The 23992-nt window shown below is 45.5% G+C and overlaps 1 protein-coding gene across 1 annotated transcript in view; it reads left to right on the top strand.

The window, feature by feature from the left end:
• LOC110549836 (myosin-IIIb) overlaps positions 1-23992 on the top strand; it is a 159775-nt gene that overhangs the window by 36544 nt on the left and 99239 nt on the right. Inside the window, exons 8-10 of the mRNA XM_021639253.2 lie at positions 14152-14263; positions 15108-15270; positions 16515-16592. Of these exons, the coding sequence (XP_021494928.2) occupies positions 14152-14263; positions 15108-15270; positions 16515-16592 (353 nt within the window). The remainder of the gene's footprint in view (positions 1-14151; positions 14264-15107; positions 15271-16514; positions 16593-23992) is intronic.

Here is a 23992-nt window from a genome sequence, read left to right as displayed (position 1 = left end):
CTGGAGTTTTAGGCACACAAAGGGAAGTGGGCAACTGAGGGTAATTATCAAATTATCCAAGCCACAAACTGCTGTGCTATCTTTATATCTACATGAAAGAAAATTATTTGTGTGGATTGGATTATTCAGATAATTGTCCAATGTTTGGTCTCTGATGAGACAGTCTGGATGGTCATGGATGGAGACAGAGAATCCACAAATGACTACCGGAATATTGCCATATTCCGGCAAAGGAATATAGCTCTTTGCCGAATGATCTGGACACTGATAACTCGGAGGTAAATGATAATGATTCAGTTAGTAGACTAATAATCCTTTGACCAGGTTGGGTCTGTTACAGGATTAAACAAAAACAAAACAATCTTGACCTAATGTTTTTGATTACAAAAATTGTGTGGCCCATTTACTCTAAAATGATTAGGATTTTACACACAGGACTGAATTTCTTTTCCTACATTCCTAATTCCATTTCCCAGCATCTGTTCACCCACTGCCTATTTCTAACAGAGCTGCTGTTATGCTTTTGACAGTTTTATACCTTCAAAATGCATACACGCACACACACACACGCACGCGCACGCACACGCACGCACACTGTGTGGGGGAGGGAAGAGAGGGAAAGCCCTGTCTTGAGCCTAACACAGATGACACTTTTGCCTTTCTAGTCAACATTATGCCCCATCCACATTACTGCACAGGGTTCACACATTCCTTTCCACTCCCCACTGGACTCCGTGGTCCTAATATCACCATTTCTCTACTGTGGATACTGAGATTATTGCCAACTGCTAGCCAGCAATACTCAACAAACAGTCCTGAATACTGAACACGTGACAGTTTCTGCAAGGCGGGACTCTGGGCCATTGACTTTTATCAGGAGAAAAATGATGATTTCCCCTAGAAACCCCCATTAGGTCTATGGGATTTGTGGGATCCACCCCTCGCTCTCTTCCTTCAGAGACTCTGTCACGGGGTGGTCACTTCGCGTTGGAATTCTGTTTCTTTCCAGGATTCTCCAACATTGTCACCAAACATCGTCTCTTGGAGAGCTCTTGGAGAATGCAGATTCCTAGGCCCTGCTCTCAGCCTTTCTGATTCATTCAGTAGGAGTGTGTCTCAGAGAGAAGGGAGGGCACATTCATTTTTTAACAAGTTTCTAGGTGCTGCGGTTGCTGGGCAGGGACACACGGACAGGGACACACTGGCAGGGACACACTGGCAGGGACACACTGACAGGCACCCCGTAGGTAGCTCTTAAGAATGTCCCAGGGAAAGAGAACTTGGCTGAGCTACTAAGAGCTCCAAACACAGTTTCCAGGGAAATAGTAAGAATCACCACACTGACCCAAATATCTCAACAACAGCCTTGCGTCTTGGACAGTTAACAAGGTTAGGTGGTAAACATGATTTTTAAAAATACACATATAATTCTTTAGGCCAAGGAAAAGTTGGCATAGCATCTTTGTTAGAAAGGCCTCTTAAAGGTTCATCTGGACTGACTAGCTGGACCAGTGGTTCTTAACCTGTGAGTCTCAACCCCTTTAGGGGTCAAATGATCTTTTCACAGTAGTCATGTAAGACTGTCCTGCATATTGGATATTTACTTTATGATTCATAACAGCAGCAAAATTACAGTCATGAAGCAGCGACGAAAGTAATTTTATGGTTCGGGTTTACCAGAACATGAGGAACTGTATTAAAGGGGTGCAGCATTAGGAAGGTTGAGAACCTAGAAATTCCTTGGTGATTTCCTCAGCTTTGTCAGTTAGCTTCCAGTGAACAGTTCCAGGGTGTAACATTCACCTCCGGACCTCCAAGGCACCCCAGCCCGTGATCACCACCACGTCCTGTGAATGCTGGGTGAAATCTCCCTCCAGAAGCTTCTAAGCATCTGCCTTGGCTCTATCACTGAATCAGCCGTCTCTACTTGAGGTAGCCAACCGTCATGTTCCCCTAAGTCAGTGATTTCAGAGTTGAGTTCAGTCACCAGAGACACAGACTAAAGGACAGATCTCTGAGGCCAACCCTGGAGATTTAGATTGCGTCAGAAGCAGCCCCAGCTGCTTTTTTTCTCTCTCTCTCTTTCTTTCTTTCTTTCTTCCTTCCTTTCTTTCTTTCTTTCTTTCTTTCTTTCTTTCTTTCTTTCTTTCTTTCTTTCTTTCTCTTTCTTTCTTTCTTTTTCTTTCTTTCTTTCTCTCTCTCTCCTTCCTTCCTTTCTTCCTTCCTTCCTTCTCTCTCTCTCTCTCTCTCTCTTTCTCCTCCAGACAATTTTTATGTAGGTGGTCTGCACATGACCCTCTAAGAATCTTTGCTTTTTATTTCTAAGCTCGATGCCTACAGCTTTTTCAGCATCTGCTATCATGACACAATTTTAATCACCTCACTATCCTGATTGCTTAAAGCTGCTTGCCAAAATATCCCAAATATACTCCCAACTATACCCCTCCCTTAGTTTATTATTTTTCACTGCAAGTATCCCTACCCAGTCAATGTCCTTCATGAGAGAGGGGGAGGTTGTCTACATTGCTCACTCATGCCAGTTAGCACCAGTTCCATCGTGTGGCCCATCAATGGATCCTATGGGGATTAATCAGCTTTTTCATTGCTGTAACAAAATACTGAAGGCAGGAAGCTTGTAGAGAGAAACGAGGTTTATTTACATTGTAATTTCTGCAGTCTAGAGCCAGGACAATGGCAGGGATAGCCCATATCTTGAAACAGGAAACCGGAAGCATAGGCATCAGACTCAGGCTTCTGTAATCATCTGCTCCAGGAGGCAGTCAATGACCTAAAGATTCCCAGTGTTCCCCACCTCTTAAAACTTTCACCACCTCCAAAACCCACCAACTTTGAGGACTGACCCTCAACCACAAGAGCCTATAGGAAATACCTGAACTACAGCATGTACATGTCTTATTTATGAATAAGAAATAGAGACAAAAAACCCCAACATAATATAGAAAATAGTTCATGGAAACAATATGTGTAAACAAATTCTAAAATTACCCAGGTGAACCCCCACAGTTGAACTTTGACCTCTGCAGATGTACCTTGGCCAATATGTACCAATGAATGCACACATACACACACAACAATAACAATAAGATATTAATGTAAAGAGTGTTTCACCTTCTTCTGATGTTCATGCTCTTTGTCTTTCTGATTGGGGATTGAGCATTTTAGCCAGAGTTCTCCTTCTTGATTAGTTTCTTTAGGTGTACAGATTTTAGTAGGTTTATCCTAAAACAGGGAACAGGACAGGAGCCTACCACAGAGGGCCTCTGAAAGGCTCTACCTTGCAGGGTATCAAAGCAGATGCTGAGACTTATGGCCAACCTTTGGGTAGAGTGCAGGGAATCTTATGAAAGAAGTGGGAAATAGTAAGACCTGGAGAGGACAGGAGCTCCATAAGGAGAGCAACAGAATCAAAAATTTGGGGCACAAGGGTCTTTTCTGAGACTGATACTCCAACCAAGTACCATGCATGGAGATAACCTAGAACCCCTGCACAGATGTAACCTATGGCAGTTCATTGTCCAAGTGGGTTCCATAGTAATGGGAACAGGGACCATCTTTGACATGAACTGATTGGTCTGCTCTTTGATCACCTCCCCCTGACAGGGAAGCAGCCTTACCAGGACACAGAGGAAGACAATGCAGCCAGTCCTGATGAGACCTGATAGACTAGGATCAGAAGGAAGGGGAGGAAGACCTTCCCTATCAGTGGACTAGGGGAGGGGCAGGGGTGGAGAAGGGGGGAGAGTGGGATTGAGAAGGGAGGAAGGAGGGAGCTACGGGGGGGATAAAAAGTGAATAAATTGTAATTAATAAAAATAAACATTAAAAAAATGAAATGTGAAAAAAAAGAGTGTTTCAAAGAAAATGGGAATTAAGAGCACAATTCAATAGTCAGCTCTCACACCCGTGGGCTCTGTATCAATGGGGTCGACCAATTTGTCTTGACAATGTTGTTTGAAAGTTCACACCTGTACTGAGCGTGCACAGATTTTTTCCTTGAGCCTCTGTGGATCTGGGCATCCTGGAATCGATCTCCATGATACTGAAGGACAACTGAACTGTATCACTTGATAGATATGATGGTGGTCACAGTAAGGTCACTGACTGACTCCTTGGACTGTCGTGTAGAGAGGGATGAGCTGGCTCTCAAGTGGTGATGTTATAAATCAGTATAATCTTCGGAAAACACTCCGAGTTGGTAAAGCCTAGCATGGACATATTCTAGGGACCGATATTTTGCTTTTGAAAATTATTATAGGAAGGTGTCATACGCAGTTTGGGGCCCAGTAAGCTTGTCAGGATTGTCCAGTGGTGTCAGCCTAGGTGCAAGGACTGCCTGGCTTAAGAGGTGTCTGTGTGTGCCTCTCTGGTCAAGTTCTTCTAGCGTGGCTGTTTGCGTCCTGTCTTTCTCTTGTTAGAAGATACTGTGCAGAGGAAGACAGAGTCCTGAGTGCAGTACAGAAATAAAGATGAAGGTGTTGAGAGGATTTTCCTTCTATGTTTGATAAAGGGGAACCGGCAGATGTCATTGGCTTATAGGAAAGGTCAAAGCAGCGGGGCTTCTGTGAAGAAACAAAATGTTCCGACGAATAGTAAGCAAGGGCATTACTGTTTTTCCATAATGGCGGGGGAATCAATTAAAACACCGCCAGGCTCCGCAGACTTTATGTATCAATCAGGAGCTGCCTTTCCGTGGTGCTGAGGACAGAATCGAAGGTCTTGTTCGCACTAACCATGCCCTCCGCCACTGAGCTACTACAGCCTCCGCCTAGGCCAGCTGTTTAGAAAGAGTTGCAGAGTAGCTCAGAGAGGATGAGCAAGGCTGGAGCCTGACAACCCACGTGGGTTTGGAAGGACAGCTTTTCACTGGGAGACAAAAGACTTCCATAGCGGGGTGCAAATGCTGTTAGAGCCCTCCCAGTGGAGGGAGCCTCACAGCTGCTATGCAGCAGCCCGAGGAAGCCAACAGTGCCGGAAAAAGCCTCATAATTCAGCTCCCCATAGGCACATGCAAGCTCTAGAGGCAAAAAATGCTGGGCATCACAGGTGCCAGTTAGATAGACTATGCTGTGGGGTGTGGGCTCCAGAGACACAAATGTGATGAGGGCAGAGGCCTGCATTTGCTTTGAGAAGACTGGACCTCTCTTCTTTCACCACGTTCCCAGTGGTGAGCCAAGCTTCTTTCTGCCTTCCTCCTCGCCTCTAAGGCAGGCAGGCAGACAGATAACAGATAGACAGATGACAGATGTATGTGTGTATATGTGGCACATAAAACGTGTATATACACTTGGGGAGGCAGAGGCAGGCAAATTTCTGTGAGTTCCAGGCCAGCCTAGTCTACAAAGTGAGTCCAGAAGGGGAGGAAGAACTCCACTATCAGTGGATTTGGAGAGGGACATGGGAGGAGATGAGGGAGAGAGAGTGGGATTGGAAGGGAATGAGGGAGGGGGCTACAGCTGGGATACAAAGTGAATAAACTGTAATTAATTAAAAACAACAACAACAACAAAGTGAGTCCAGGACAGCTAGGGATATACAGAGAAACCTTGTTTTGAGAAAACAAAACAAAAAAGTATATATATATATGTATATTGCCATATGTATATCAATATACATAGACATATATGTATATATGTGTATATATATATATTAGTTATTGATTAGATCCTGATCCTCCAGGATCTAAATGTTTCATAGATTTGGGTCAGAGAGGCCTGAGTCTCCACAGGGCATAGATGCTCTGCTCGTGAGAATGCAGAGGGACAGTTGGACTGGCTATCCCAATCTCTCACTGGCAGTTTAGAAACCTCTCACCTACGGGAGCTGGAATTCTTCTACCAAAAGAAGAGTAACTGGTAGTAGGCAGAGGTGTCACCTCACAACCCCCTGGGATTCTAAGGGTTTAGAAATAGCCTGTTTCTACCTGTCATGGCATCATAAGAAGCGGAGCAGAGGCACAGAGCAAACATGTGTATGTGTGTGTGTATGTGTGTATGTAGCCGTGTGTGTGTGTGTGTGTGTTTGTAGCCATCAGTATGTGTATATGTAGTCACAAGTGTATGTGTCTATGAGGGGAGCGTGTGTACGTATGTGTAGCCACAAGTGAGTGTGTGTATGAATAGCCATGAGAATGTGTGTTTGTAGCCATAAGTATGTATTTGTGTGTGTGTGTGTGTGTGTGTGTGTGTGTGTAGCCACAAGGGAGAGTAGCCCTGAGAGTGTGTGCATGTGTGTGTGTGGAGAAGTTGAAAATGTTCCCTTTAGCATTCTTACTCATATGGTTAGTTTTATTCTGACATTCTGCTACATGGTTTTTATTAGTCACATCTGATCTTTGTGGCTGCCATCGCTGTCTCCTCCTCCCCCTTCTTCGAGATTTATTGAACATTTTGTACAGTTTCATTTTATCTTCTTTGTTGATCTGTTACTTGTAGCTCTTTGCTTGGCTGTTTTAGGGCTTGCGCTGTGAATGATGCCACACATCTTTAATTTTTCTTAGCCTACCTTGCCGTCAACGTTGTGCCTAAGCACATTGCAGCGTAAGACTCTTGTAAAAATCCACTTCAGTTTCTTCTCTTCTGACCTTTGCCCTATGCTTGTCCTATATCTCATGTCCCTGTGTATTGTAAACTCTGTACGCTACTATTATTTTTTGCTCAGCCATGAGTATGGTAGAGATATTTAAGTCACAGGAAAAGTATTTTGGATATTTATCACTAGCTAGTTCTTACAATATGCCCCTCAGTCCTTTCGGTAGAATGAGACTGCCATATGGATCTATTACGTCCTGGAATTATTATAATGAATTTCCTTTAGCATTTCTTTTGGTGAAGATCATCTAGGGATAAAGAGGGATAAATTCTTTCAGTTTTTCTGAGTCTTAATAATCTCATTTTGCCTTTGTTTTTGTGTGGCTTCTTCAGGGGCTGTCGAGTGTTATTTTCTTTTGGTGCTTTCAAGATCTTGCTCCACTCTCCTCTCCCTTGCATTGCTCCTGTCAAGAACTCTGCCATTAAATTCGTCCCTGTTCCTCTCTGTGTACTTTGTCTTTTGTCTGTAAGATTTTCTCCTTCTGGTTTTGGGCAATTTCACTGAACGTCCTTTGATGTAGCTGCCTTCAGCTTGTGTGTGGCGTCCACAGAGCTTCAATATGCTGGTTTATAGTTTTATTTAATTTGAAAAAATAAAAATAAAACTTTTAATGGCACTTGCTTTGAACACTTTTTTCCTCTGTCCCTCTTCACCCTCTTTTTTTGGGGGGGGGAGGGGAAGGATTTATTTGGCTCATACTTCCACAGCACATTTCATCATTAAGAAAACTCGGGGCAGAACCTCAAGGCAGGAACCTGGAGGCAGAAAACTGAAGCAGAGGCTGTGGAGAAGTGCTGCATACTGGCTTGCTCAGCTGTTTCTTAACCCCACCTGCTCAGTGACGGCATCACTCTCAGTGGGCTGGTTCCTCTCATAGCAATTATTAATTAAGAAAATGCCCCATAGCCTTTCAGGCAATCAGATGGAAGTGTTTTCTGAATTGAGGTTTGCCTTCCAAGATAACACTTGCTTTTGTTGACAGACAACCACCCAGGACCCCTGACCTCTTTAACGAGCCTTAAGGTGGGCTCTTTGTATCCAACATTTCTTTCTTCCTGGTTTTGCTGTGTGTCTATGGCAGGTTAAAGATGACTGCAGGTATCTGGATACTCTAGATGTAGGAAATGGGTCTGTCCCTCGCCTCTTCTCTCCAGCCAGGACTGACCCACAGCAGCTCTAGCTGCTGAAGCATAAGGTTGTGATGTCATGAGGGCTGTAATCCTCACTATCAAATAGTCAGGATGTCTTTGCCTATTGTCTCCTAGAACTTTTAATCTTTTTATAATTAATTAATTTTTAATCAATTACAGCTTATTCACTTTGTATCCTAGCTGTAGCCCCCTCCCAATCCCTCCCTCTTTCATCTCCTCACATGCCCCTCCCACAGTCCACTGATAGGGGAGATCCTCCTCCCCTTCCATCTGACCCTAACCTACCAGGTCTCATCAGGACTGTCTGAATTGTCTTCTTCTGTGGCCTGGCAAGGTTGCACCCCCTTCAGGGGGAGGGAATCAAAGAGCCAGCCACTGAGTTCATGTCAGAGACAGTCCCTATTCCCATTACTAGGGAACCCACTTGGATACTGAGCTACCATGGGCTATATCTGTGCAGGGGTTCTAGGTTATCTCCATGAATGGTCCTTGGTTGGAGTATCAGTCTTAGAAAAGACCCCTGTGCCCAGATATTTTTTTTTCTCCTTATGGAGTTTCTGTCCCCTCCAGATCTTTCTATCTCCCCCTTCTTTCATAAGATTCCATGCACTCTGCCCAAAGTTTGGCTATGAGCCTTAGCCTCTGCTTTGATACCCTGCAGGATAGAGTCTTTCAGAGTCCCTCTGTGGTAGGCTCCTGTCCTGTTCCCTGTTTTCCCTCTTCTGACGTCCATCCCGTTTGCCTTTCTGAATGAGAATTGAGCATCTTACCAAGAGTCACTTGTACAACCACTTTGGAAATCAATCTGGTGCTTTCTCAGAAAATTAGGAATAGTGCTACCTCAAGATCCAGTTATACCACCTAGGCAAATATTCAAAAGATGCTCAAGTATACAACAAGGATGTTTGCTCAACCATGTTCGTAGCAGCTTTATTTGTAATAGTGAGAAGCTGGAAACAACCCAGATGTCCCCCATTTGAGAAATGGGTACAGAAATTGTGGTATATTTACACAATGGAATACTACTCAGCAATTAAAAACAAGAAAATCATGAAATTTGCAGGCAAATGGTGGAAACTAGAAAAGATCATCCTGAGTGAGGTATCCCAGAAGCAGAAAGGCACACACAGTATATACTCACTTATAAGTGGATATTAGATACATAATATAGGCTAAACATACTAAAATCTGCACACCTAAAGAAGCTAAGCAAGAAGGAGGACCCTGGGTAAGATGCTCAATCCTCTTCACCCTCTTTAGGGACTCCAGTTAACTATATTCAAGCTCCTTGAGAGTACCCTGCAATTCATTAAACTTTTGCTTTTTAAATTTTCTCTGTTTCGTTCTTTGTGTGTGTCTGTGTTTGTGTGTGTTTGTAGTCCAAAAGAGTGTCAGGAGACTCTTGAGTGGACTTACAGGCACTTTGTGAGATCCCATCATAGATGCTAGGAACCAAACTTGGCCCCTTTTCAAGAGCAGTAAGCAGTCCTAACTGTTGGGCCATGGCTCCAACCCGCTGATTTCTTTTGCGAAACTTCTGCTGTCATGTCCTCAGGTTCACTCACAGGTCCTCTGTGGTGACTCACCTGTTTCTGAGTTCACTTTGTAGAGTTTCCGTCTCAGACACTCGTAGTTGTCACTTCCTAAAGTTTTTAATCTTTTCTGTCTCTTCATAACTTTCGAACGTTTGAAATAGCACAACAATAACTTTTAATATCCTTCTCTGTTTTTAAGCTTTGTCTAGGCCTTCTTTATCCATGTGTGTGAACATTCTGCCTGCATGTATATCTGTGTATCACTTGCATGTCTGGTGCAGAGGTTAGAGGAGGGCATCAGATGCCTGGGAACTGGAGTTACAGAAGGTTGTGACCCACCATGTGGGTGTTGGAGATTCGACACTGGTCCTTTGGGAGAGCAACGAGCACTATTAACTACTGAGCATCTCTCCGGGACACATCCTTTTCTGTTAATTTTAATACCTGTGCCAATTCTTGACTCTTTCCCATTGGTTGATTTTTCCCCCTTCTTATCACAGGTCGTATTTCCCTGCATGCCTAATAATCTTGATGCTGAATATTGACAATTTTCTATTTCTTGTGTTTGATCCTTGGACACAGTTAAATAACTTGGGAACAGTTTTGTCCTCTTGACTCTTGCTCTTTAGTCTTTTGATTACTATTGTTTAGTATTTTTCTCACAAGCAAAGCAAGACCCTCTGAGCATTCTGGTCACTGTCCTGTGAATTAGATAGTCAACCAGTCTGGTTGGCAGAGACAGGTGCTGTTGCCAGCCCCATGTGAGAGGCAGGTATGGCCTGTTGCCGTAACAATTCTTTCCTAGGTCATGAGTAGCTTCCTCCTGTGTAAATGCCAATCCAAACTCTGCTTGAGGAAACACCCCACCATGCTCTAGGATTCTCTTTCACCCTCTACAATATTCTGTCTTACAGATTCTAGTTGCCCTGGTTCTTCCCACGCATGGTAATGTCTGAAGTCTGGTTAGTGAGTTCAGTTCTGCCCATATTGTATGGAGATAGACTAAATAACTTCTTTATAAGAAATAAAATCTCTCTGGTAGCTGATCAGGAACACTGGGGAGACTCCCAAACTGCTGATGTTTCTTTACCTTTAAGGTTCAGTACATGCAGGTTCTGCATAGAGACCCAGGTCTGCTTTCTCTTCATTCCTTCCTGGTGGTCCCTCCGTCTTTTCTTCCCCTCCCCCTGGTCTTTAGATCTTTCCAACCTGCTCTCTCTTGGAAAAATGGAGAAGTTCTGTGGACTTGTCAATTTTTATTCTTGGTCCATCCTCGAAAAGTCATGTTCATTCATTAAGAGCAGTTTGATAACATATTTATATGTATTTACTTTTATTGATGAGTGCATATAGGTGCCCATGTGCACATATATGTATGCACACGTATGCCTGTAGGTGCCAGAACAGGGTATCTGGAGGTGGAGTTATAGCCCATTGTGAGCTCCCTGACATAGATGCTGAAAACTTGAACTCAGGTCTTCTGTAAGTGTTGAGGGTTGGTCTGGGGCTATGTATTCTAATGCTAAATACTGAATCCTCAAGTTCTGGTTGCATTCTCACGTACCTCAAGTGAGGTGGTGTAAGCTTTGCTCCCCAATGACTGGTTCGATAGAGTAGCTAACAGCCTATAGTTGGGGTGAAGAGAAGTAGGTGGCGCTTAGGTTCCCGGACTTGGGGTGACGAGAGGAGGAGGAGAGGAAGCAGGAAAGAAGGAAGTTGCCATGAGGCAGTATGGACCATCATCTTGTGGCCATGAGGGCTAGCCTGATGGAATAGAAGCAGCCCAGACAGGAACAATTATGGCAAGTAATTTGGAGTGTGTAGCTGGGAAATAGCAAAATAGCTCAGGGGGTTGATATTTGCCCAGTTATGGTGCTTTAAAGCTTTCATAAATCCAAAAGGTCTCAAACTAGCTGGAGGGTAGAGAGGCCATCTAGACTCTAACAACCATTCAGCAGCGTGTAAGAGTAGCACACACTCTTAACTGCTGAGCCACCTCTCCAGCCACAAGAGCACTTTCTAAGAAGATGGTGTAGCTTATTCCAGTTAGCCCACAGCTACCATAGATCGGGGGAAGAGGAAGGAGTAAGAAAAGGAAGGGGGAGGAGAAAGAGGGCAAGAGGAGAATGAGGCAGCAACGTTATTCACCTGGTTCCTCTTCCCATCGGTGAGAACCCAGGCATGTCCACAGTCAGGCAAAGATGGCCCAGCTCTTAGCGCCCAGGCTCCAGACTGTGAGCTTGCTCTTCTTTATCAGCGGCAGTTGCATCAGGAAGAACTAACTGGTTTTGCCCAACACCCTCGAGTGTCCAGACCCTCAACACAGAATCCTATTCTTACCCCTTTGCTATCGAACCCCCTTGCTCCTTCACATCATCAAGTAGCTTCAGAAAGAAGATGGAATTGTAGGATCAATCTGGTCAGAGACCCTCTGCCTCGGGCAGGACCCTTGGCCGATTCCATCACTGCCATCTCTACACTGAAACACATGGTGGCTCAACATGCTTTTCACCATGAATACAAAATTATCACTTACTCCATAGGAGGAATGCCTTATGCTGCTGTGACCCAGTAGAGAGGTCAATTATCCTCTATGGTAGCTCTAGAATTTTTACCTCCTGTCTGTGCCATTGCCACATCTCTGTTTGAACTATCCCAAATATGAACATTATTATCACAATAAATCAATAGATTTGGGTTAAACCCTAACATTTATTTAGATTAAGACAAATTTTCAACCCATTTTGAAAAGTTACTAAGAACCATACACACACAGCTTCCTAAAAATGAAATAGAAATCTTTGGATGAAGAATGGGACCTTGTCTTGCATCACATTCTGTGTTGTGCATTGCTCTTTACTCATTAGGCTTGTTTTAAATATTATCAGTAGTATCCTATTATCAGTAGTATCACATGATGTCTCGAGCAAGCCCGGGTTTCCGGGCTGCTGAACACCCCATGTTATGGTTTACTGCTGGGCTGAAGAATCGAGAAAACCCTCGATCTTATCCACGGTCTCTCACAGTTTAAGCTCTCTGCAAACCCCCTCGTGTAAATTCGCCAATTCCCACCATCCCTGTGGACACCAGAGCACAGTCTTTCTGCTGTGGTCAAAGGCAAGTGAGAGAAGACTTGGCTAAAATGACAGTCCTGGGGAAGGGGAAGCTGAAGAGTGGATGCCTCAGCTGCCTGAAACAGTGGAGGTCCAGGCTTCGCTCCCAGAAGCCCCTTCTCCAGCTGAGCAGATGCCTGGGCTTGGCTGATGATCTGCCAGCACTGTGCCCTTCTCCACAGGTGTAAGCTGACTCCGATTCTCTCTGCTTACAAGTGTTTGCATCAAATATGGCCTCTATGGTCTCAGCACAATAATAAGTTGACTTAAGAGCAGATCATGTATGTTTATTTTTCTGCCAACAGAAAGGTAAGGAAGGGTCTAGTTGATAGTGAGAGTAATATGTTTTATATTTTGATGATCTCTTACAAGTAAAAACAGGCTACATTTGAAAGGAATTTCTAAATAGCAGATTAGAATTGTTTGGAGAATGGAAAAAGAAAATTCCTCCAACAAGAAAGTTTAGTTTATTTTAAGGTTTCAAAAAAGGTTGAATTTAATTATAGATGGCAGCAAAGAGCAGAAAAAGGAACCTTGAAAGTTGTCTTGAAAACAACAACAACAAGAAAACCCTAAGGTAACATCTTCTGAAAGGAGAATATAGTCCCGTAACTTTATAAAAATGAGAATACACAAGGGAAAGACGTGTGCAGGGTGCTAGGTTTGGTCTTCAGGATGGAGGAGAGGAGAAGGAAGAGGAAAATCCTCTTGGTAGTGATGACATTTGGGGCATGGCATTTTGGTACCTGAGCAAAAGCAGAATCAGGAGGGTCAGTGTGACCTTGCCCTGCCGTTCCCCCCAGAGGCAGATTGTGAGGAGGCAGATGAGACCTTCCCTAGTAAGTTGTAGACCTTGGTGTGAGCCCAGAGAAGAGGGGCCTCTAAGGATACAGGGACTCACAGGGAAAACCTGAGCACTCGGCCTTCCAGGGCCTTCAGTGCTCCTGTCATGAGGCTGCACCCTCCTGTTCGATCACCTGTCTCCATCACCTCATCAAACCTGAAAATACTCAAGTGTGACCGAGTCTTACGACGTCATTTCCTTGTGAGCGAAGGTTCCAGTGCCATAGAAAACTGACACAAATAAACATGTGCCCCTTTCTCTTCTGCCTTCTGTTGCAGGGACCACAGCCGTAAACCTGAGCGAGGAAAGGAGGCTTTGCCTTTTCTTCAGTCAGTGCTCTTTGACAAAGGCTTTGCCCTTTCTTCTTAAAGTTTGGACAATCACTAAAATGAAGATATTTGAGAAAACAAATGTGCTAATAGTGACTGCGTGAAGAGGGCATGGCCCCTCCAGATAGATACACAAGAATCACCTGCCGGTGACACCATGCCTCAGATGGGACTTTTTGAAGCCCATCAAAGTCCATACAGTGGACTTTAAATTATTCCATATTCTGACAGTAGCCCTAACATTTACAATTTTGTCATTCACCAGAGCAATTATCCGAATCCCAGCTTTCTAACAGGAGCAGATATTTTGATTTTGCTTATAAAAGGCACAAAGCAGACATTGAATATGGGGTTAAAAAAATAACATTAAAAGAAAAATATGAACGTAGGGAAATACCAAAGAAATGAGGTATAAATTGTGTATCTTTTGCCACTTACTATACTATCATTGGTGGTCCAGAAAAATTTACTAGTTAGGAAAGATTGAGACTTACCAGTGGGAACTGAAAAATTCTACTGTTAAATGAAATGACAACTGAAGATGCTTCGTTCTCATCCTTTGTCTTGTAGGTATTATTACTTGGCATTCCGGGCACATCAAACACCTCCTGCTAACAAAGAGAGCTGTGTTGCTATCTTGGAAAAGTCCCGATTAGATCACTGGGTCCTGGGGAAAACAAAGGTAGCGCTCTCTCTTTATTGTTCAGACTGTCACCCGTGATGCTTTTCTGTCACTGATAGCCAGCAAAAATGGCTTTGTACCTGGCATGCCAAGGCAGGCAAGCCTCCAACCTAAAGATGCTGTTTGCTGGTCTTCGCTCAGAAGTCTGGGACCTGCAAGCCAGAGGTGGAGGGTTTGTACACGGCTCTGTAATTTGAGAACCTTTTGCATTTCTAGGAAGAGATTTTTAACAGGTTCCCCTTTCCGTACTCCAAGATCTATCGCACATGCTAACACATTAATCATAGGAACGGCAGCGACAAGTTGCTTTTAGAGCCTTGCTCATTTTTTGCGTTAGACCTGTGCTGTTTATTGCGTACTCTGATTTTAGTTTCATCACGTGTAGCTTTTTATTTGGGGAAACATTATGTCCCTGAAGGAGCCCACGCTTTTATTGTTAATCTGCAAGGCCAGTTCCAGCCTGCATGTGGACTTCCTTTATGCAACTCTGATCGCTGAGGGCCATCCAGGTCGCCTGGCCTCCAGACTCTCAGCTGACCCAGGTTGGTCCTCTTGCTCAGTGCCTGCATCAGAGGCTACGAGGAGCAGTGAGGGCAGAGCTCGGCGGAGAAAATACAACTTGTGGCTATTGGGAGGCAGTCCCAGACAGCACCTGGGTTTGTCTAAGGGGAATTGTGTTTTCCGGTCCCCTCCCACAGAAATCGGCAATATGTGTGCAAGTTAAATCATTGTGAATTTTACTTAGACGATGGCTCTATAATATTTGCATTAAGAATAGGCTGGAGTGGAGTGATTTTTCTTTAGGGAAGCCCAAATGGAATGCTAAAACAATGTTTTCTTTCAGGTTTTTCTCAAATATTACCATGTTGAGCAATTAAATTTGCTTCTGCGAGAAGTTCTGGGCCGAGTGGTCATGCTGCAGGCTTACACCAAGGGCTGGCTCAGAGCAAGGAGGTACAAGAGAGCGAGAGAGAAGAGGGAGAAGGGCGCCATAGCCATCCAGTCAGGTAAACAGTCTGGTTCTGGCCAGTGCCACTCCTTGGTGTTCCCTTGAGTGCTGGGGTCACTCTGCTAGGACTGCCCCCTTTCCCTTCTCCCCTCCTCGACTTGTCTTACTTCAGGAAACACTTTTCAAGTACCTACACCAGTCAAGCCTTGTACTAGGTGCTGGGAATGTAGAGAGAGAAGCTCTCGACGGTCTCTGACCTCAAAGGGAGACAAACATACAAGCCATTGCAACCACCCTGAGTGATGAGACAGAGGCAGGGTGAGCTGAGCAGTCAAGCTCCATCACTCGGCATGTGCCCGTCTCCTGAGCTGACTGAGATGATTCACACTTCTGGGTGATAGCTACATTGTACCCTCACAATGACTAACACCATCCCGGTACAGTTCTGTGGCACGCCTGAGCCTTGTAAACAGAGGCCGCAAGCCTCCAGGCTTTCTCCAGGCGCGCTGACGCCTCTGTCCATGCCCATAGGTCCTGGGGGTAATGAGCGATACTTGGCTCATGCCCCAGACGAGCAGTTACAAAGCCACAGACCCTGAATGCAGAAGATGCATCTCTTAGCACTCTCCTAACAGGAATCACAGCATGCTTTAACATGCGCTGGACCTCATGAGACTTGAAGATGCTCAGGCCAACATGGGGACATAGAAGGCAACTGCTCATCTTGGAGAGGAGGCTTTCTACACTCCCTCTCTCTGAGGGATGTCAGTGTCCAGCACTCTGTTCTCTCCACTCTTGGCTTTCTCCCTTGCCTTCCCTTTCCATGGACGATGCTGCCCCTTCCTCAGCAAATACCAGCTGGGTGCCTCCCTCTGCCCCTTTATCTTCCTACGCCATTATACCTTTCTCCTGAGCATAAAATGTCTGAAAGGAGTGGGCTAGTTCAGTGCCTCCTGGCGTCTGCCCATCAAGGCAGGGCTTCCTCCAAGCTTGGGGTAACAGGAAACTACTGCCCCTATTACCTTCCCGCTGTTACTAAATAGAATTCAAAAATGTTCTGGGGAAAAAAGAAATCACTGTTTGACTGAAAATGGTCCCTCAATAGCACTTTGAAAACTTGACCAAGAGTTCCGAAAGACCCTCCACTGTAGTTCATCTGCTGCTGAATTTGCTCAGGGAGAAGGCGGGGGCGGGGCGGGGCGGGGGCTGAGAGACCCAGATTGAAGGTAGAACAGCTTATATCAATTCTCCGGCACGTTTTTAAATTAATGTCATTCCCAGCACATGGTTTTATATTTTTAGCCTGGAGAGGCTATGACGCTCGGAGGAGATTCAAGGAAATACGCCACAGAAGTGGGCCTGCAGTGCACATTCCAGCAGGTAATTAAAACATCGTTGCTGTCTTTTTTTTCAGTGTCCACTTGAAATGTTCTGTGATTCCATTCGAATGAGTTCAGAGATACTGAAAGGGTAATGAGTCAGGAGTTCTGGTGTGTGAGGGTAGGGCCTCACTTCTCCCTCCCCACTGGGGTCCCGGGGCACTGTGCACATTTGCCAGGAAGAGTTTTTATATGCCCACTCCAATAGGAAACTGGGACACAGAGGAGGGAAGTAACCTGTCCATTCTCACTCAGCTTGCTAGTAGTGGAGCCGCCGTTGAAATGTAGGCGGTTTGGACTGAGCACAGTTGACAGGCCTCTTGCTCCTGGACAGGTCCCTCCCTTCCTGGAGTTGTAAGTCCCTCATCTCTGAAGTGAGAACACTAGCTTTAAAGATGTGTGATGGTTTCTAAGGCCTGGGTGACTGTCAGCATCACAAAGGAGGGGTGAGACCAGGGGCCTGAAATCTGTGTCTGTGTGTTGGTCGGAGAGAACATAATGGATCGTGGGGCTCAGCTTGCCCTTGGCAGAGCTGTGATTCCTGTTTGCTGTCCTGTCTTGTGTCCCCTCCCTGGTTCTGGGGTTACTTCTGCAAATGTCCTGTGTGTCGGTCAAGCCAGGCCACCTTCCTGTTTGAAGCTGCACATCCCTAGTGGAGATTCTGGAAGAAACAGGATCTTGACCATGCCAAGAGTCCCAGGAGTGCAAGAAACTGTGGACAGGATGAGCGAGCAGAGGGCAGTGCTGGGACAGGGAGAGAGAGGGTGTCAGAGGTGGATCCTTCAGAGAGCTGTGCTCTTCTCCAGCAGGCCCAGGCCAGAGCTAAGCTCTGGAGGTCCTTCCCAGAATTCCTAGGTCATGTTGGAGGCCAGCATCTTCACTAAGAACTCAGATATTTGGGGAGTAGAATACCCTTTAAATGCAAATGTGTCTCACTTAGCACCATCTTCTATTAATTTCTACCCTCTACCACTTCAAAGCCTTAGGAAAAGTGAACACATTCTTGTTCACAAATTCTTGCAGCTTAAGAAACAAAAACTCCAAGTGTTTCTGGTGTTCACTATTTACTCCCAACACCCTCAACACACACACACAGCCCACAGATACATACTCAGAACACACTGAGCACACATAATATGCACAGAACACACACAATAAACACATACACACAACACACGCATAGATACACACACACACACACATACACACACACACACACAGTCTCTTCCCAAGAGGATACCAGGCTGATATCAATATGTCTAACACATGTTTAAAAAAAAAAACAAAAAAACTTAAAGCCTGTATATTGTTGATCCACTGAGCCCAGTCTATAAAAATTATGAAATGTCTGAAAATCATGTTCGGGGGCCACGTGAGCACTGCTTCAAAGCAGAAAGGGCTGGCTGCATGACCTCTGAAGACACTGATGAATGGGTGTGTGTCCTCCTTGACGCACCCATGGGTGGGTTCTGTGGAAGGTTAATGGCGTGTATTTTCTCAAAGTGCCTCCCTGTTCTTTTTAGCTTTGCAAGCTTTTACCCTCCTTAACTTCACAGCCAGGGCTCTCTTACTCACCAGGAAGCATCACAATGCATGCGTGTGAGCCGATTCTGCAGGAGCTCAGGTGGGCATGAAGGGCACGCCTATGCCCTCAATGCCTCCTGTGGCAGGAAGCAGGCAGGGTCTCTCTACCTTCAATGGACAGGAACTGATGTGCCCTTATGGTTAGGGCTGGAGCTAAAGCTGTGATTTTCCCAGGGCACAATTACTGTCTCCTTCGGTTCCTGCCATAAAATGGCTCAAACACAATTGCCCACATACATACCTCAATTACACACACACACACACACACACACACACACACAGGGCAGGAATGACCAGCTCAACACAGCCATCCTGAGGTTAATTTCACTGAAGTTTCCATTCCATGGAGTGCATTTGTTTGTGTTTTTAGCTCTCGCCATGGACTCCTCTTATTTAATGACGTCGCCGAGATATGTTATATATATTTTAAAGAGCAGCCCTTGAAATTTAGAAAGCATTTGGCCTACATGTTGCTGCAGAGCAGCACAGAGTGAAATTTGTTTTCCTTTCATCTCCTTCCCTATAAAAGCAGCCCAGCTCAGCTTATCCCTTCCTTAGAACTTCCTCTCAGAATTCCCGATCTATTACAGCACATTCGAATACCAGCAACAAGCTGCCTTTTCATGCTGTCAACCTTTTTCATCTGAAATGTAAATTAATTCTAGCTGGTATGCCTTGACAGAGATCAAAGTCTGCATTAACCTTGCCTGCTTTCTGCTCCGGAGGACTGGGCGGCCACTGATAGGAGCCTTGGGCCCCACGATCCTGCCCTCCTCCAAGGCAGCCCTCGACAAGGAGCCACCCTTTCAAAGGCTCCGTGTTCTTTCGTAAAGGACCGCTGAGGAGGTACTTTAAACCAGACCCCGGATATCTGCCCAGCTAATTCTTGAGAGGTGAGCCCGCTGTGTTTAATTGTGGGCTCATCCCTGGGCTTCCTGGGGCTGAGTTAAGTGGCTAGCGTCCTTGGTGTGAATCAGTGAGAGACAGGACTCCAGACTGGAAGCCTTTATCCCGCCCAGTAGGGTCTTTGAGGTAGGCGCATTTGCATTTTCAAAATAAACAGATGCCTTTCAAATACATGAGCTGGTGGTCTGGAGATCTCTCCTGGCCCAAAGGGTGCAGCAGACAGCAATCAAATGTTGGAGAGAAAACAGACTGAGAAAACACCCTAGGTGCCAGAGGACACGTTGTTTCTGGTGTGGCGTCTCTGTGTGCCTCCGGGAGATCCTCTAGGACCTGTAGGAGCTGAGGAGGGGACACAGGAGCCAAGCATTCTGTGCCGGTTTCCCTTTGGGGACTGGGAAAACAACTTACAAATGCCAGTTACCTTGGCTTGTCTTGTTTTTATTATTGATTAATTCTGAGGAGGTGGGAGGAGAGTGTTCTCTATAAGAAAACCAGGAGAAAAGGATGCACATACAAATATTCAGATAAATAGGACATTCCAAATTAAAAAAAATTAAGTTATATTTATCCCACTACAAATCTATTACTTTTTGATTAGCTGTTGAGTTTCAGAAAAAAAAAAAAAAAAAGCACAACATTTATTCCTCAATGACTAGTATCAAAAGAAATGACCCACAGGGAATTTTTCAAACATCTACAGTGCCAGTCTCATTCTTTGATTTTTTTTTTAATTGCTCCGCTAATTCAGGATCTGTTTTTAGAACACCAAGTACTGAGGGTGAAATGCTGTGTTGTAGGTAACCGTGGGTCCTTAGGAGCCACTCCTTAGAGTGAGAATAGAATTTTGAAATGTTTTCCAGGAAGAGCTGGCTTATCAGCACTGCACTTCCCCCCCCCCAAACACACACACACACATACACACACGTGAGTGGGATGCAGTGCTGTGGAAACTGTGCTTTGCCACCATCTCACCATATCAGATTTCGTACCCCTCTCCATGGCCCTGCCAACAACATGGATGACCTCAAATGGATTGCCAGCGTGCAATCCACCGGGACTATGGCCACTTCTCTGGTGCCCTCCAAGGAGAGTGTTTTCACTAAGGGGCGCCTTGAGCCTGTGAATATGCATTCTAAGCCAGCTGCCTGTGAGGCCCTGCAGAATGGAACTGCTTCAGTGTGCCTTCCAGAAGGAAAAGCAAACATTGCATCCATATTGCTTGACCCTTCCTTGTAACAAGACCAGGTTCTAAGTGTTTAAAGTTGCTCAAACCTTTAAGCTGCCTTTTGTTTTGTTTTGTTTTATTTTAAGACGGGGTCTCTTTATGTAGCCCCGGCTGTCCTGGAACTCAGTATGTACACCTGGCCAGCCTCAAACTCACAGAGAATGCCAGGATTAAAGGTGTTCACCACCACAACTAAACTGCCTCCTTTGTAGTTTCAAATAGCTTGGTAGCGAAGCACACTTGTCTGGAGGCTGAGCCTGCGCTGCACGGTGAAACCCTGCCTTGGAATAAAATTTAATCTGGGCAGTGGTGACACAGACCTTTAATCGAAGCACTCAGGAGGCAAAGGCAGGTGGATCGCTGTGAATTTGAGGCCAGCCTGGTTTACAGAGTGAGTTCCAGGATGGCCAGGGCTGTTACACTGAGAAATCCTGTCTAGATAGATAGATAGATAATAGATAGATGATAAAAGCAAACTTAAAGGGTGTGTGTGTCTGGAGAGATGGCTCAATAGTTAAGAATACTGGCTGCTCTTCCAGAGGTTCAGTTCCCAACATCTATATGGCGACTGGTAATGGTCTATAACTCCAGTTCCAAAGGACCCAACAACCTGCTTCTGGCCTCTGTGAGCACTGCATGCATATGGTATACAGATGGGCAAGCATTGATGCACACAAAATAAAAGTAAAGAAAACCTCAAACAACGTAAAGGGCCTAGGACGGTATGTCCCAGTGGCACTGAAAGCGCTGTTTCCTTCAGCTTCCGTGGTGTGGTGGAACACTGGATAATTGCAGCAATTTCTTTGCATTAGTGTTCCACGGATATCAGATTGTCAGGTGCAGGAAACCTTATTTCAAATCAGAATATTTCTATATTCATCCAGTTTTCATCTCCCGCTTGTCAAGCACTTTTCGTCAGGGCTGTCAGGATAAACAACAGGATTCCCTGGGCCATCAAATTCTCCAGCTCTGACACATGGGTCCAGGACATGTTTCCCCCAAAGGGATGCCATCTGAACGACTCATTAGAAGGGAGATCTAGAAAATCTAAAACAAAAGGTCACTCTGTCCTCTGTGTACATGTGCCCTTATGTAAACCCAGGACTGTGTACAATGAACATATACAATTAAAGTTGAAAAGTCATTACTCTAACCAAGGATATCCAGTGAAAGGACTCATGCACGATCCCTGCAGGTGCAAACAATTGGGTCCATGTTATTTTTCATTTCAGTAAAGCTGTGTGTGAAGCTGTTGTTTACACACAGAACAGGAGAGGGAGAACCAATGAATGCACCATTCAGGGACACAGCCAGCAAGCAAGGCCTCTGTCCCTGCCTTCTGCATTCCTGTTTACTGTCCTGCCACTATTTCACTTTGTTTTGCCTTCTATTCTGTTTCTTAGAACCCCCCCCCCCCCCCCCCCCCCCGCTTTCACACAGAGCTGGAGTAGGGAGAGGGATAGCACAGGTGTGAGAACAGACATGCTCTTGGCCAGAGGGCAGGAAGCAGCTGCCTCCCCTCCCTAGCATGCTCACCTGTGTTCTCACAATAGAGAGAAACAGCTGGAGGGGGAAAAAAAATCACTGGGTGCACCTGGGCTGGAGATGCACCTTAAACTGCAGACTGTGCCATCGCCATCTTGTCCCCAGAATGGACGTGGGTGACCCGGGATGGGCTGCTCCATCTGTTCTCAAACCACCTGGCTGTGTCCCAACATATATACCAAGGCTTACTTGGGTAGCAAGCACCTGGGTTTCGTTTGGGGAAGTGCTCCACTGGGGAGCCAGGAGCCACGGGACCTCCAGAAGCGTGCAACCGAGTGGTTTGCCTAGCTGAGAAGACCTGTGGATTCACGGTGACTCCGAGAAAGATGTTCTGCTTAACCTCTCTGGAGTGCAGAATGCTAGTTTCTTGTCGCGGCTTGGATCACCATACAGGAAACCATCCTTTGCTGTGAAGTAGAATTACGTTCCATGTTAGTGTGAAACAGACCAGACTGCAGGGTACCTGTGTTCTCCTCGTGTCCAGAAGAGGTGCAGTAAAGTCACTGTGGGCTGGTGGGTGATGTTGCTGACGTGAGACTTTGGTTCCCCATTTGGTACCTCTGACGCTCAAGGTAAGAGGCCCCCTGTAGCCAGTGCCGGGTGAGGTGGAGCCTGTTTTCTTTACTGTGGACCTTGTAGAGAACACAGAGTCTTGACTGCAGAAGAGGTCCATCTTCGCCACTGGGCACTGTCTGAGCCAACATTTCTTTTCTTTTCTTTTTGGTTCTACTGTTTTTATTTTTTTTTCTTCCACTTATTTAATCACTTTACAGCCTGAACGAAGTCCCTTCCTTCCTCTACTCCCAGCCCCACCCTGCGGCCCCCTCCCCACTTCGCATCTTCTCAAAGAAGGGGAAGACCCCATGGGTTCCATCCCACCCTGGCATACCAAGTCGCAGCAGGGTTAAGTACATCCTGTTCCACTGAGGCCAGACAAGGCAGCCCAGTTAAGGGAAAGGGATCCAAAGGCAGGCATCAGAGTCAGAGACAGCCCCCTACTCCCCTTGTTAAGGGACCCACATGATGACCAACCTGCACATCTGCCACATATGTATAAGGGGCCTAGGCCCAACCAAATGCATGCTTTTTGGCTGGTGGTTCAGTCTCTGAGCCGTGGGCCCAGGTCAGCTCACTCTGTAGGTCTTCTGTGGTGTCCCGACCCCTCTAGCTCCCTCTGCCTTTCTACCCATTCTTCTCCATAACTCCCTGAGCCCGGCCCATTGCTCAAGCCAACATTCTTATGACCAGGAGACACTCAGGTTGTCTTTATGCTGTCTTTACTTATTTTTTCCATGGAGAATCATAAAAAGTGTTAGCATGTCCTTTAACTTCCATCAGTTGGTTAGGCTGTATCCACACAGTGGTAAAACGCCTGGAGAGGAGCCGTGTGATGGCCTGAATAAGCAGACTTGGTTTTAGCTTGGGATTTTGATCAAAAGATCGCTGTGGATAGAGTCAAAGTTTGTGTCCCCTTGAACAGATGTGTGCTTCAAGCACAGAGTTTGGATAAATGAGCCCCTCTTACGTGTTTTATGAGTTGAAGCATGGGTTTGCAGCCCCTTTCACTCAATAGACCCTGTCCTGCCTTTAGTTTCCATCTTGGCCATTGCTTATGGATGTGCACACCAGCCAAAACTTTGCAAAAAGTTAAAATCTTATCCTATGTATATGGAATTCAAAGTAGAAACAGCAGCTATTGTTAAACCTCAGATTTGCCCAAGAAAAACCAACTCCACCATTTTGGGCCAAACCTAAAGCAAGGTTTCTTAAATATAAAATACTCATCAAGTAATCGACTTTGGTCGGGACCATTCCATGGAATTTCCCAGCTGGAATGGCCCTGAACCACGGGTTTCAGGGGCATATAAGGACAAACCAAAGGACAGGTCACCAAACTTTCCCATGAGGCTTTGTTATTTTCCAAGAACTATAATTCCCGGAATTCCAGGAAGTTACATGGTCCCTGGGCAGGTGGGGCTTACAGGTTAATTTTGGGCATTACCATATCCCATCATTTGTCATAGTGTTTGTCATAGAAAGTTATTTGTATGTGTGGTATGTATAGGTACATGCCTGTATGTAGGCGTACTCTCCTCTGTGGGCGTGTGTATGGGGGTGTATCTGTGTGTGTATGGGTGGGC

Source organism: Meriones unguiculatus, chromosome 8 (assembly GCF_030254825.1).
Source record: "Meriones unguiculatus strain TT.TT164.6M chromosome 8, Bangor_MerUng_6.1, whole genome shotgun sequence".
NCBI classification, from domain to species: domain Eukaryota; kingdom Metazoa; phylum Chordata; class Mammalia; order Rodentia; family Muridae; genus Meriones; species Meriones unguiculatus.
The sequence above is the reverse complement of the archived record's forward strand: the minus strand, read 5'-3'. Positions and strand labels throughout refer to the sequence as shown.